Source organism: Astyanax mexicanus, chromosome 12, assembly GCF_023375975.1.
Source record: "Astyanax mexicanus isolate ESR-SI-001 chromosome 12, AstMex3_surface, whole genome shotgun sequence".
NCBI lineage: Eukaryota > Metazoa > Chordata > Actinopteri > Characiformes > Acestrorhamphidae > Astyanax > Astyanax mexicanus.
In genome coordinates, this window is record NC_064419.1 from 37437156 (window position 1) to 37452763 (window position 15608).

The 15608-nt window shown below is 38.7% G+C and overlaps 1 protein-coding gene across 2 annotated transcripts in view; it reads left to right on the forward strand.

Moving 5' to 3' along the window:
• The window catches only part of ccser1 (coiled-coil serine-rich protein 1), a 162481-nt gene that overhangs the window by 102817 nt on the left and 44056 nt on the right, over nucleotides 1-15608 (forward strand). Inside the window, exon 10 of one of the 2 annotated variants that reach the window (XM_007260799.4) lies at nucleotides 10796-10832. The exons of the other annotated variant lie outside the window; for it this stretch is intronic. Coding sequence (XP_007260861.2) covers nucleotides 10796-10798 — 3 coding nt within the window. The 3' untranslated portion in view covers nucleotides 10799-10832. The remainder of the gene's footprint in view (nucleotides 1-10795; nucleotides 10833-15608) is intronic. 2 annotated transcript variants of the gene reach the window in all.

The following is a 15608-nucleotide window of genomic DNA, read 5'->3' on the forward strand; positions in this document are numbered from 1 at the left end:
ATTATTTTAGGGCCGTTTTTTTTTTTCGTCCACCCCTAATGATAATTTGATTGGTTGTTTCTTAAAATTCCTTTTGTAAATGCTTAAAAATTATTGCTTAAAAATAAATCAGAGAGATCCACGTTAACCAGCCTCAAGTTAAATTTAGTAGAAAATTTCCACCACATTAAGCCAGTCTTAGAGTGTCTGAGAGGTTAACACGACTGGCCAAACATCTGAGCTGCAGTGAGTTCTGTAGATCTCTCCGGAGGGCTCTGGAGCTCCCCGGTGCTGTCCGCTGACCGTGCTGTCCATATTGTGGCTGTGTGCTTGTGTGGGCTGTTGACTAACCATGCTCCAAAGATTGCGTGTGCTTCAATTCCAGGGCCGGGCACGTGCCAGCACTGCTGCTGCTGCTTCTGCTTCTGCTTCTGCTCCGTCTCGCAGGCCGCCTTGTGAGTTTCCTCTCTGTGTTGTCGGTTTTGCCGTGTGGTGCTTCCACCGAAAGCATGGCATGCGAGTGCCCCAGAGCTGGGCACTCCTACTCCCTCACTGATGCTCCTGGATCCCCGCCTGCTTATGCTGAGCTCTCTTTGTCCCTGCACACACACTATCTTGCCTTCCGCACAGCCACCTCCAACTTCTGCCTGCCAGTTCCTGCTCTGTCTGTCTCTCCTTTCTTGTTTTTTTTCCTCTTTTTCACTTTATTCCTTCACATTTACTCTCTAGTCTTGTGATTTGTTCCTTTATCGTTTCGACTCATCCCTCCCTCCTTGCTGATCCTGTGTGTATCCCGCAGTCTGGATACATTGCTCTCAATGATGTGAAGGATATTATGGCTTTCAGCATGGGAAATGGCATTCAGCCACTGGTGGCCCCCTCCAATGCCCCCATGGTTGAAGAAAGCATTACAAAAGTGCCCTCTAGAGTGGCCAAAAAAAAGGAAAAGGAAGTTTCCTATTGACTGCCGTTCTTGAGGGCCCCCGAAGGAGCCCCTTCTTGCAATAAATTGTTACCGATAACGATGTGCCATCTAGAAAAAAAAAACAATTTGATAATGTGTTTATAAGACACTGTATCTGTATTCTGCATTCCATCTCTGACTGCAATGTTTGGGACACAGCTAATTTTTTTTACTTGTACTTTGATTAAGTAACAACTTTTTGATTTGTTAATTGGCTATATTGCGATTATCACGCTATGTACTTGTATAAAATAAATATAGCATTAAAAAACAGATCACAGACCATTTTCTTAAACCCGACCCGACAAAGCCTGAAGAAAGTGATGGGAAATCTTGGCCCGATTCGGCCCGAGTCTAAAGGGAGAGATGTTTTTGTTTTGCTATTGAGTTCAAATATCAAAGGTTATCTTCTCTTCCAGAATTGTAGACAGCACCTTTAATATATACCTACATAATTCTGTAATAGGCATCAGGTAATTAAACACTATTTACTACTGGTAATAAACGGAGGAGAGAAGTGTTAATTGTGGCATTATTATAACTCAATTCTCAATTTTTGTCTTTTTTTTTTGTATTTTGGTCCCACTTTTTTAATTTAGTAAACTTTCTTTACCAGCTAATCACAGGATTTACTGCATAGTGTCTTCATCTACAGAGATCCTCCTGTTGTCATGTGTGCAGCACGTCTTCCGAAGCCTCCGTGCGACATCTGCATTATTATGTTACATTATGTAACACCAAGTATGTTGGGGCCTTAAACTACTGAAAGGTTTGAGTGACAACTGTGACAATACTATACTAAAACTGCTGCATAGTCCTTGTAAAGCAGGTTTGTTGCTTTAACTTTAAACCACCTTTGCTGCAAAGTATTTTTTTTTTAAACAGCTAGAAGGTTTGAGCGATGAGTTCTTGCATCTTGCATTGGTTACATCATTATTCCCAGAGGTAGTGCTTTCACAGGCATATGCATAAGGTTTTTCTTCCCAAATAAACCTACTTACTTTCTTTCTCACATGTTGGGTGCTAGATGTCTTCAAAGGTGTCTTCAAACTTTCGACAGGCATGTCTTTAGACTTTGGACAAGTTCTCATCCATCCTTCATGCCGTAATCACCTCCAGTTTCAGCACTTAAACCCGACCTCAATCTCAGCTCCACATCTATTTTATATTTAATCCCCAAGACCCAGTGCTTCAAAGATGGAGGGCAAAAAAGAGGGCTCAGAGGCACGCGTACGTTCATGCCCCGTGTCGGCTGCGTGTGGGTGTGAGTGTGTTGAATGGTAATCCACACAGACAGAGGCGAGAGAGTGGCACCCCGTGCTCGCTCTGCCCAAGGCGGCTGGATTGGGAAGATGAAAGCCCTGTTGTTTACTCAGGTGGAGGAGCTAGCTGCAGGAAGGCAGGAGGCCTCCGATGCTTTGATCCTCTTTTGTCTGTTTTTACTGATGTATGGAATGCTGCCTGCTTTACTTCATGAGCGTGTGGTGGTGTACACGGAAGGGAAACAAAACAAAACAAAAGAGAAAAAAATGAGCAGAAAGGATATGGTTCCTTTCTCACTGTGAAATGTTCCTTTCCCTTTTTTTTTTTTTTGGTTATACGTGAGATGGGCCCTCCTGGGACGTTCCTGACACTGTTTCAGAAAATACAGGCCATGAATGAACGACTGAGCTGCAGATTAGCAGGAGACAGAAGGCGTTTTGTCTCGTTTTCGTTCGCGGAATCTGTTTAATTAGTAAAGCACTGAGCTTCTTTCTTTCGGAGTAGTTTCCCCTCAAGCTTCACTTCAAAGCCTACTTTGGTGCACCAACAGTTTTGATGCACCTAACCCAGTTCCTAACATGCTAGGAATTACAGAGCACGTGTCATTCATTTACACCTACATCAGTAAACATGACATTTTGACCTTTGTTATAATTATTCTACATGCGTTTTCCATATTTTTATGGGAGGACTTTGTAGGTCTATAATTACAGACTGTAGTCCTGAATATGTTTCTCTGCATACTTTATTACTATCCTCCTTTTATTCTGCACTTTAATGGTTGGGACCTCACAGTGGTTCAGACACAGCAGTGCTGCTGGAGTTTTTGAACACCTGAGAATAGTCCAACAGCATCCTGTGGGCAGCATCCTGTAATAACTAATGAAAGACTTTACAGGATGAGGAACACAAACAGTGCAGCAACAGATGAGCTTCTGTCTCTAACTGTATCTCTAAATGATGGAGCAGCTAGGGAAGAGTGTCTAAAGCCCTATCTGGACTGAATTAGCATCTGTGGAAAATAATTTTCCACTTCTACTCAGTGATAAAACTCTTGCATTCGGACTGCAATCAAAGAGACAGGAGGAGCAGTGAGTTTTTTTGTTGGCTTTCTTGTCACATGACATCGCGTTCAGTAGCTCCTCCATTTCCACTCGCTGTTGTGTTTACACACAAAGTAATATTAATGATACTGGACAGATATAATCTGTCTCTAGTAGATATTTAATAGGAAATGAGAAATGTGTGAATTTTTCTTTTGCTTAAAACAGCAAGAAAGTAGAACCCTGATGTGATATTTAGGGGTGGTTGTTATGGCCCGATATTTCAAGGTATAATATCGTTCACGATATTCAAAAATGTTGGCAATATTTTCGCGTACGATACAATATGGATCTCAATGGAAATGCATGCCCATTGTGTAATTATGGTGTGTGGCAGCGGACAAAGACCTATTTTATTAAACATGTGGAGACGAATCTCAGAGATGTCATTCTGGACGGGACTAAAATTACCGGAGGACCACGGAGTTCGGTAAAAAACAGTAGGTAATTCAGCCTGTAATTTTCTCAGAAGACGTCTGAGAAAACACGTACACATGGTCGTTCTGAATAGGAATAAAATCACAGAGGACTACCCATAAAAGAGAAAATTACCCCAGGACCCCTTGAGAAACAAATCCCATCCAGATAGGGCTTAATCGAGTGAAAGGTGAGTGCACACAGTATTTAAAAACTCCAGCAGCACTGCTGTGTCTCCAGCAGCACTAATATCATCTGCTGCTGCACAGTTTGCTGCCAATTAGCTGGAGTTAGAAAGTGTTTCGCCTTGCTTTCGTTTGTGGAATCTGTTTAATTACTCAAGCACTGACCTTCTTTCTTCCAAAGAAGTTTTCCCTCAAACTTCAGAGTCTACTTTGGTACGCCACTAGTTTGATGCACCTAACTTAGTTTCTTACAAGCTCTGAATTACAGGCTGCATGTCATTCCGGTCACACTTTATGGTATTACTTTTTGAAGTGTTTATCACAGAAAGACTGACACATTTCTTCTTCCGTCTTCTCAGTATTTCCGTCCTATCGGCGAAGGCCTTTCCTGGGAGCTTTGCGCGCCACTGACGGCGAGCAGGCACACGTTTTTTGAAGTGCATCTCAGGCCATAATTAAGTGCCGCTCTGCGCCGCTATGTACCGGATTAGATATGGATAAGTGTGCTGGAGTGGGGCCAGGCAGCAGGCAGGCGGTCAGAGCCCCCCCCATTTCTCGTCTGAGCTAATGAGAATGCATCCCTCAGGAAGTCCCGTAGCTTCAGCCCCGCAGCTACATCCATCTCCTGGCTCCCAGCACTCTGTCAGCTGGAGAGGATCCGTGCAGGAGGCTGGGAAGCGGAGATGAGGGAGATCCGGATGGTGGAGGAGACCTGAATACGGGAAGGAAGAGCATGGAAGTGAGAGGGTCTTGTGAAGAGTAATGGGAGTGGGGTTAGGTTGGATTTAGCCTGGGAGCTGTGTGCATTTTAAATGCTTATGAGCTTAACAAGAAGCTGCGTGTGGGCTTAGTTCTACAGCAGCATCAGGGGCGGCACTGAGCGTGTGTGTGTGGGTGCCAAAGGTGAACAGAGGCTTTGTAATGGGACTTGAATGCATTGTTCCTTGCAACAGTATGTCTTTGATTACTGTTTTAGGGTTTTGAGTTAAAGAGGACGAAAAATATGATCTGTTCGGTTATAAAATAGTTCCATTGCTGCTCTGTTTGTAGCTGTGCTGTTTGGTTTGTAAGTGCTGCATCGTTGATAGGTTCAGTTGTAGTGCATTACCGGCTGATAATGGCGCTCACAGAACGCCTCTCAGCCAATCACATTGCAGGGTCGCAACTAACTGTGGTATAATTTAATATATATTTAAAATGCAGAATTTTACACAGAAATGTATTTGCATTAACCTGCATTAAAAGTACTCTCCCGTATGTTCTGTGCAATTACACACACTCACCAGAAAGGTCTCTAAATCCCCAGATTCCCAAATCCTATCGACTGTCACTTTAAGTATATTTTTAACAATGCTATTTAACAATTCTATTGCCACATGTTTAAAACAGTAGCACTCACTGTATAAAACATTCACTTAACAACACCATAGCAACTAACTTGGATACCACAATAACAACTTAGCAGCTTCATAGCAGCCATCCATCTGGAATACCATTGTAACCACAATTGTAACCAAAATCCTTTACATCCATTTAGCGCTTACTTAGCAATTTCATAAGAATCACTAATTAACAGCATAGCAACCTCCTAGCAACCACCTAGAAACACTATAGCATGTGCCTGTGATACCATAAAAAACACTTAGCAACCACTTAGGAACACCACAGCAATTAACTTCATAGCAGCTTTCACAGATTGTATACAGTAGGCACAACTTAGCAACTATTTAGAAACACCACAGCTACCAACTGGATACAATAGCAACAATTTAGCAGCTTCATTACAGCGATCCCAGATTACATAGCTACAAGTTAGCAACCACTTAGGAACACCACAGCTACCAACTGGATGCCATAGCAACAACTTAATAATAGCTTTGTAGCAGCCATCTGGGATACTTTATTTTCTCTTAGTAACCACCTAGTAAGACCATAGCAACCAACTTGGATACCATAGCAATCACATAGCATACACCTAGCAGCCACTTAACAATATCATAGCAGCCACCTAGCAACACCATAGCAACCATCTTGCAATCGCTTACAATTTAGGTAGAGGTAGTATAACTTCACACAGAAAACCGAATAAATATATATAAAAACAATTAGTAACATGTAATTAATAGAAATGCAACAGAGTTAAGACACTTTGTTAGTAATTATTAAATTTATTAGAATTTTACAGACATAGACATGGACATAGTTTGGTTTGCTCTTGATTGAAGTGAGTAATATTATGGTATAATATTTACCAGATGTCTGTAATTGTTTACAGGATTGAGTAACTTTAAAATAACTTCATCATTAAATTATTATTATTTTTTTTTTACTTTCATTAAATTCTTCAGTCTAGGCTTTTTTATTTTATTTTATTTTAGTACTCTCTCCTCCACTGGTTGGTGCTGTGCTCGTGTGAGATTGTTAATGAGCCGGATGGTTGCTTCCTGGAAGATCGGTTGCTTGTTTATTGAGTTGTATGCCAGCTAATGAAAGAGTTAGCAGTGCATCGAAAAAAAAATACCATATCCTCTATCTTTTCTGCTTGAATGCAACAGCCCTCATATTGTTATGCTCATGCTGGAGCCAGGTGGAACCTGCTGCCCATGATGATAACTTTGTCAAGGTACTGACTGCGGCCTGAAGAACTGACAGAAGTATTGGCTCTCTATAGACTCAGCTGGCTGTGGGCTGCCTGTGGGGCATTCTCAGTTATTAGCAGAAGCCAAGTACCCTTCGACGTGTTCCTCTCTCTCTCTCTCTCTTTCTGTCTCTCTCTCTCTCTCTCTCTCTCTGTGCTGCTCTCCCTCATGCCCGGTGTCTTTCGTCCCTCTTTCCTCTCTCTCCTCGAGGGCCCTGCGCGACAGAACGTGCAGGCGACACCTCGCTGGGGACAGATGGCCAGAAACGGCAAGAACATTGTGGCACCATAAAGAAGTTAATAAATAATTAAATCAGCAATGACATCTACCCTTGTGTCTATTCTTGCTTATGGCCTCGAGAACGCACACTTGTTATTGTAGGCTTGGCCTATGGACGTTTGCGGGTATGTACGGTAATGTCATGTCACAGAAAGATGAGCCATGTTCTTGGACTGTCAGACTGCATTGTTCACAACTTGACTTGGCCAAAAAAAAAATGTTATCTTTTATAAACTCTGATTCTTGCTTTATCTTACTAGTGCAGTTTCATCAGCCTGTCACCAACTATCAGTGAGTAATCCAGCTCTGAAAAACAGTAAGCATCACAGCGGACCCGGGTGAGTGCGACTGTTACCATTTTGGCTAACCCACTATATTAGGCTGCGTGATACGAGTGAACTGTCAGATAGTGTTAATTAAAAGAGCCAATTATCCAACTTGGAAAAATATGTTCGCATTATGATCAACAGTCAGATAATGCTAAATAAATGCATATGTGCATAATCCAGCTTGGAAATACAGTTAGCATCATGGCAAACCCACTATATTAGGCTGCATGATAAAAGTCAACAGCCTGATAATGTTAATTAAAAGAGTGATTTATCCAACTCGGAAACAAAACATGCTAACATTGTGCCTAACCTACTTTATTAGGCTTTATAATCAACGGTCTGATGATTTTTACATAAAATCCAGTAATCCAATTTGAAAATACAGTTAGCATCATGGCTAATTTGCTATTATGTGCTGCATAGAATAATAAGAGTCAACAGTTAGATAGTATTGATACTAGTCAAGAAAAGATCGAGTAATCCAGCTCTGAAAAACAGTCAGCATCTCAGATAACCCAGGTGATTATGTCTGGCTAATATGTCTGGCCACTATATATGGCTGCATAGTAAGGGTCAACAGATATATAGTATTAATGAAAAGATCAATGGTATGAGTATTTAGATTAATGTTAGTGAAAGAGTTTCTTTGATTTTATCCATTTGAAAACCTCTGAAATATAATCAAGAGAAAGATTGATGATCACAAGCCATCAGACCAAGCTGCTTGAATTCCTGCACCAGGAGTGGTATAAAGTTATCCAAAAGCAGTGTGTAAGACTGGTGGAGGAGAACATGCCAAGATGCATGAAAACTGTGATTAAAAACCAGAGTTATTCCACCAAATATTGATTTCTGAACTCTTTAAACTTTATGAATATGAACTTGTTTGCTTTGCATTATTTTAAGGTCTGAAAGCTCTGTGTCTTTTTTGTTATTTCAGCCATTTCTCATTTTCTGCAAATAAATGCTCTAGATGACAAAATCTTTCTTTGGAATTTGGGAGAAATGTTGTCTATAATTTGTAGGATAAAATAAACAACAAATATTGTTTAATATAATAAAACAGCCCTTTTATACTGGTTATATCTATATTGATATCTTAATTATATTATATATTAAATTAACATATTATATTATATTGAACTAAATGGAGAAATATATCTTGATATACATTGTTTCTGTATCGTTTAGCCTTAGCTCTGAAGCGACTGGTGGCAGCTAGCCACTGTAAGTGTTTTTTGGCTTCCCTGGTTGATGCAGTTGTGCAGATAAGTGACTTTAGGAGACATTTCTTTCCTCCTGAACGACGTGGAGGAGAGACTCTGCGGCGGCCTTTTGGCTTCTGACACCAGTCTGTCACCCTGCATAGGCTGCTCCTAGACATATCAGTGGGAAGATTAATTTACTTGAGTAGCAGGGTCCATAGTGCTCCCATCCCAATCTTTCATTAGACAGGCAGAGAAATAATTCATCATGTGCCCTGCCCCCCCTCCATCCTCAGTTTATTAAAGCTCAGGACAAATTACCATTTTTACAGTTGTTTCAGGCTCTCTTGTTATTTTTCACGGCTTGGCACCGCCTCCCTCTCTCCTTCTCTTGGCGATGACATTTTTTCCCTCCATTTTTCTCTCCCTCCATCCACTCAGTGGCTCTGAATCCACTGTGCAGCGTGAGTCACTCTCCTCAGCCCTCCCACCCACTGCCTTCTTAAGCTTCTGCAGGTTCACTTCTCCACACTGCTGCACTCGCAGCCTCCACTTCTAGCCCTGCCGTCTGATTTCAGACACTGCCGGCCTGGATCCTCCTCTCTTCATGTCATTTTCACAAAAAAAAAAAAAAAAAACTTTTTCGTGTAGATCATATTGTCTTTATTACATTTTAAATTTGTCAACGTTTCAGTTTGTCTAAAAAGTTGTGTGACAGCCTAAACATAAAAAAAATCTAAATAAATACAAAATGTTGTTTAAAAATAGCCTTAACAGTTGACATAGGTTGCAAAATTGTTCTTTATTGTCAATATTTTACATTTGAAAATAGCATGAACTCTAGACTCTAGACGTAGCCTGTATTTTACATTTAAATATATCCTAATAGTTTCACTTTTCTTAAAAATGTCAGTTAAAAAAAAAAACTAACTGTAAATAGTTTAAAATATATATCTGAATATAACCTGAAGGTTTTAGTTTACATTTTCCCAATTCTATTTTCAAAATAGCTGTGTATTAACTTTGAACCTATATTTTGGCCTAAAAACTAGCACAAAACATTGACTTGGTCCTAAAAATACTTAAAATACCTAAACATATATACTTAAACTTAACAATTTGCACATAAATGTAAATCCAATATTTTACTTTAAAAAATAGCCCACGTTTTATCTTCTTTGCACCTAAATATTGTACTTAGTGCTACAGTTAAGCCAGTATTATATTTTTGAAAATTGCCTGACAGCCTACAATTAGCCCATAATTTATAGTTTTGTTTTCATATACTTCATTTTTAAAGTAAAAATGGCCCAAACATTTAAATTTTAGCTTAAAAATTAAAAAATAACCTGAAGATTTTACTTTAGGGTAATAATTAGCCTTTATTTTACATTTTCTAAATTTTATTTTCAAAATAGCCTCATGTTAACCATGGCTTGGTTTTAAATGGTTAAAATCTTTATTTTGGCCTAAAAACTAAAACTTTTACTTGGGTTTAAGAATTACTATATTGATTTTTAAAAATCCTAAAAATTAGCCCATGTTTTATCTTACACCTAATACACCTAAAAAATGTACTTAGTTTTACAATTAGCCAGTATTATATTGTTTAAAAAAACTCCCTGACAGTTTAAAATTAGCCCATAGTTTATAGTTTATACTTTAATTTAAAATGTAAAAAAGCTATTTAATTTTAGTTTAAAAATGCCTACATTTTTTATTTATAAATAAGGTTAAGATTTTACTTGGTCAAAAATGACCCGATTTTATATTGAAAATTAGCCTGAAATTACAACTGTGACCCTGAAACTAAAAACTAGCCCATGTTGTACATTTGAAAATTGCCAGAAGATTTGGCATAATAATCTTGAATTTTACATGTTGCACTTTTATATTTTAGCATAAATATGAGCCCATGTTTTACATTTGAAAGAAGTTAGAGTGCATGATAATAAGTAAGTACATACCTGAACCCTATTACAGTTTATTATAATAAAGACATTTGAATGGTGCATTGTTGTGGCTCTAGTTCACAGTAAGAAACAGTAGCTGTTGGTTCTTTGGAGTAATTGTTAATGGAGCTGTGCTGCATTGAAGCTGCTGTATGATAATTCTCCTGGAGGGTTGATTCATCTTTTAGTCGTTTAATTTTTTTTCCTCACTCAGCCGCTGAGTAATGTTAAATCATACCTCTGCATTCCCCACTCTTCCTTTGATGCAGTGTGTGTGAGTGCTAAGGCATCATCATACCTGCATAATGATCCCCCCCATTGCAACTTGTATGTCATTATGTGCACCTTTTGTTCTTTTTTCTCTCCACTACATTCTGTTTTTCTCTTTTTTTTGGTGTGTTTTCTGCGCATCATGTTCATCTGTCTGTGTTGTTGTTGTGTTCTCTCGTCCCTCCCCTGCTCATCCTGTGGGCGCAGTAAGCAGCCAGAGCCTGCGAAGGAGGCAGCTTTGCAGGTAGGGGGTCTCTCTGTATGAAGCAGCCCTGTCTGGCTCTAATCAAAGGCGGGTCGCTTTTTTTTCCCCCCACCAATCCTCACCCCGGCTAATTAAGGCAAACAGCAGAGCTTTCAGTATTGCATCAACAAATAATCATGCACAAATGTGTTAAACGCCACCGTGCGCTTTATAAAATTACATTGATTGTTGGGTGGTAATCTTATCGCTGCGATCTTAATCACCTTGATCAGGGGACATGTTGATTACTGCCTTACCGCCTCTTGGTCCATGTGCGCAGCATTTCCCATTAATGTGCGGCCCAGCTTTTCTTCTTTCTTTATTTTACACCGATTAAGCATAATATTAAGAGCGTTATTCTCGGCACTGCAGTGACAATGTGACACTGCACACAATGTGTGTTATGCTGGTACATGGAGATCCGATACAGCAGTGCTGCTGGAGTTTTTGAACACTGTGTTCACTCTATTAGACACTCCTACCTAGCTGCTCCACTATGAAGATGTAAAGAATCATCTGGTACTACTTTAAAATAAGGCTCCTCTATAAAGGGTTTATAAATAGTTAATAAATGAGTTTATTAATAGTTATTAATTAGGTTATAAACCATTGATTAGCAATAACAACAGAACATTACGAAGGGCAACAGTGGCAGTGATTCCACATTCATTTATACTGTTAAACCTCAGATACTAAGCTTACTAAACCTCTTTTCTTACTGTGTCTTAACATTAATGTTGATTTCTGTTTACTTTATTCATTTAACTATAATAACATATTAAGTTACTAAATTGACTTTCTATTATATTATTGTATTGGATATGTAAGAAAAGTTATTGTCACTGTTTTTTTTTTTTATTTAAGTGTTTTCAGTACTTATTAATGTTTTAAAATATTTACAACTTAATTTTTAACCATTAATGAACTCCTGTGTAAACTATTTATAAACCCTGTATAGAGAAGCCTTATTTTAAGGTGGTACCCAATCATCTTGAATAATGACAACTTGGAAAAAACTTTTGAATGCTTAAATTGTTATTACCTTGATAATAAAGTGTTCCTATGATTAGTAGAACACTTCTTTATAATACATATGTGGAGCATTTCTTACTGTGAATGTCCAGATTTATTGACACTCTATTAGACACTCCTACATAGTTACTCCACCTTAATGTTTGCTGTTGTGTTGGTCATCCTCTAGTTCTTTATCAGTATTAACAGGACACAGGGGACGCTGTCCACAGGCTCTGTTGGGGTTTTATTTTTAGTCTAGCAGTGACACTGCTGTGTTTAAAAACTCCAGCAGCACTGCTGTGTCTGATGCACTCAAACCCTTGTCAGTTTCACTGCAGTGCTGATAATGAATGACCCACTATCCAAGTAATAGCTAGTCCGTCCTGTCGGGTCCTGATTATTGAAGAACAGGGTGAAAGGAGGAAAATAATAAAGTATGCAGAGAAACAGAGACAGGACTACAGTCTATAATTATAGAACTACAAAGTGCTCCAACATGCTCAGGTTTAAAATATAAAAAAAAAGCAAAATTAGTGTAAAAAAGGCAGAAAACAAGAAGGCAGTCATAATGTTATGCTTGATTGGTGTGCAAATCTTCTCCTAGGTAGTGCTTCAGGTAATGCTTTTTTTGCCTTAAGGGTGCTTGCTTGCGCTCACGTAGAGCTCGCCTCCCAAATACAAATCATAACCTGCGCTGTGAGTGCGACAGTGCGACAGCGAGGAGTGTGGGAAAAGATGACAGCGAGGAAAAATGAAGGACGTGGATTTAGAGCGGAGGAAGCATTTGGGCAGTTATTTAAGTCCCAGATTTGTGAGGAATGTGGATGAAATGGAAGAAGACTCACAAATACATATTTATAGAGCAAACCTCCAAAGCTTTGACAAATAAAGTAGATGCACTGTAAATCACGTCTTCCCCCTCCAACTTCCTCCCATCCGCTCTGTCTGCAAGCCACTCGCTCTGCATAAGGTAGTGGGTGAACAGTGCAGGGTTTTAACGGGGGAAACACTAAGCTCTGCTCTGCCTTTCTCCATAACATTGTAGTGCTGTGCTAGATTTTGGGCAGTATTGTAAAAAAAAAAAAAAACACTTTTCTTAAGGGTTATTTATGAAAATAACAGTTTAATATAGAACAGGACAGCTACCGTCCTGCAGGTTACACCTCCATCCTAAATCTAATTCACCCCACGCAACTCATCATGCTCTCATATAAGTGAGCTCTCATTCTTTGGACAAGCAGTGAAAAATTATATATTTTTATTTACTTTTCATCTCCAGCAGTCACATGAGAACACAAAAACTAAACAAAAACCAAAAGCATGCATGAGCACATCTATCTAGCAGTGGGTGCTAAACACCTCACAATCTTTAATGTAAAATTTCTCAAGAAACAGTGTAACGGCCAAAACAGACCTAAATACAGGGCCAAGCATTGTGATTGTCTCACTATGTGATGTTAAGACAGCAGATTACAAAAGACATCTAGCCGTCTAAAGCACTGCAACTATGATCAGGAGATCGCCGATTCGAATCTCTGCCATGCAGCTTGCCATCAGCTGCCGGAGCCCAGAGAGAGCACAATTGGCCTTGCTCTCTTTCTCTGGGTTTTTCCTCATCACTCCTAGGGTGATGTCACTCAGCACAATGCATCTGTGAGCTGATGTATCAAAACCGTGTTGCTGCGCTTTCCTCCGATTGCGCTACCGAGTGATGCTACTCTACATCAGCAGCAGTTCGAAAAGAGGTGGTGTCTGACTTCACTTGTGTCGGAGGAGGCATGTGCTAATCCTCACCCTCCTGGTGTTGCGGCATCACCAGTGATTGGGGGAAATGCAGCTGAGTAGCAGCTAAATAACAGCTGAATGGGTGAGACAATTGGCCTAGCTAAATCGGGAAAATTCATAATGAATAAAACATTTTAAAGGAAATTCTGAAAAAGGATTTCTAGGAAAATGTCCATCTCTTTCATACACCAATGAAACATTGGTTTTTTTGTGTTAATGAAAGGCCAAACAGCTGAGAAAGGGTACAAACCATACTTTTTTAAATATCTAAATACGGTACTTTGGACATGCCTAAATTATGATAAACACACCTAAAACACCCAAAATTAATGCAAAGTAAGACAACTGTGCAGTTCATTGTGTTCATCAGCAGTATTTATTTACTGAAGTGTTTGGAGTTTTAAATTGTCTTATTTTAATGTTTGTCGTTTGCTGTTTTTTCCCTTTATTGAACAGACAGAACAAACCAATAAAGAAATATGTATTGTGACAGCAATTCTTTTTGACTGCCAGTATATTTTACTGGCTAGAAAGGCATGTAAGGTTATTCATGCCTGTAACAAGAATCCGTATAGGTGTGGAGCGACATCTGTTTCATTAGTTCAAAAAGAGGTTAGAGAGTCCTGCAAGCATGCAGTGCTTTATAGAGCCGAGTGTTGCCAAGATTCAGCTTCTATTGATCCACTGCACATCGGCTCCGGCTCAGGTAGAGCACAAAAGCCTGAGAAATCAGCCATGCATAAGATACTTTATGATCTCTGGACTTTTACGATTCTGCCACTTACAAAGCTCCAGGGCATGTATAATGGAATGACGTTAATGATATCGGAAGGTCTGCGTGCTGGAGAGATTTGTGCGCTGCATTCAGACAATAATGCGAATGAAGCAAAGCGATAAAAGCACTGTTTCTCGGTTATGTTCCTGCCAGATGACTGATATGAAAACTTGATAGACGTTGAGGTTATAGTGACGCATGAGTAAACCTAGGGAAACGGGGCCAGCAACACCATTTAAGCACGTCTAATGAACACTAAAAATAGGGTGAGCTAGACAGGCTGTGATTTTAAACCTTTATAGCACCAATATTATATGTATCACCCTGAATTATGTTTGGTGGAAAGTTATGGAAAAGTCAGTTTATGTTTTACTCATATAATGTTAATTTTTTTATAGATGGGCATTTAAAAGTCAGATTTGGTATTTGCAATTTTAAGATGTTATTTTAAAAACACGCAGCACAGCAATTCTCGGTAACACTTTCTATGAATGTCATCTAATATATATATATATATATATATATATATATATATATATATATATATATATATATTAGATGACATTCATAGAAAATATATTTATAGGATTATTGAGGGGGTATATATATATATATATATATATATATATATATCCTATAAATATATTTTTAACCACTCATAAATTATTCTTGTCTTGAATATAATTTTAGTTATAGTAAATTATTATGTATTATAACAGGTATTTGTGCGCTCCAAGTAAAGTGCCAGACTTTCATTGTGGGACTAGATAATTAACAATAGATATAGATATACTATTTTAACATGCATGTTATAGCACAGCTTATGATGTTTTATGATCAGAAGTCATAATGCCTAGTAAACATGGCTATAATGGGTTATGCAATTTCTAAATATTTATAGCCATATTTATAATGCCTTATGAATGCATTATAATAATGTTATGAATGTGGTTATAGAGTCTAATAGAAATGACATTCATAAAAAGTGTTAACCAATTCTCTAATGTATTACAATTAGCATATAGTAAACTAACATGTCATAAGGTCATAAGTTATAGGATAACCGTATGTACTTGTGAGGTGTTACCTGTGAGTTATTGATTAAGTGAGATCTGGGGCTTCCGAATATATCTATAACAATTGGCTTGGTCTGAAAGTGAGGTGTGTTCAGGTAAAATTCTGGTGTATTGCTATCTTGGCAA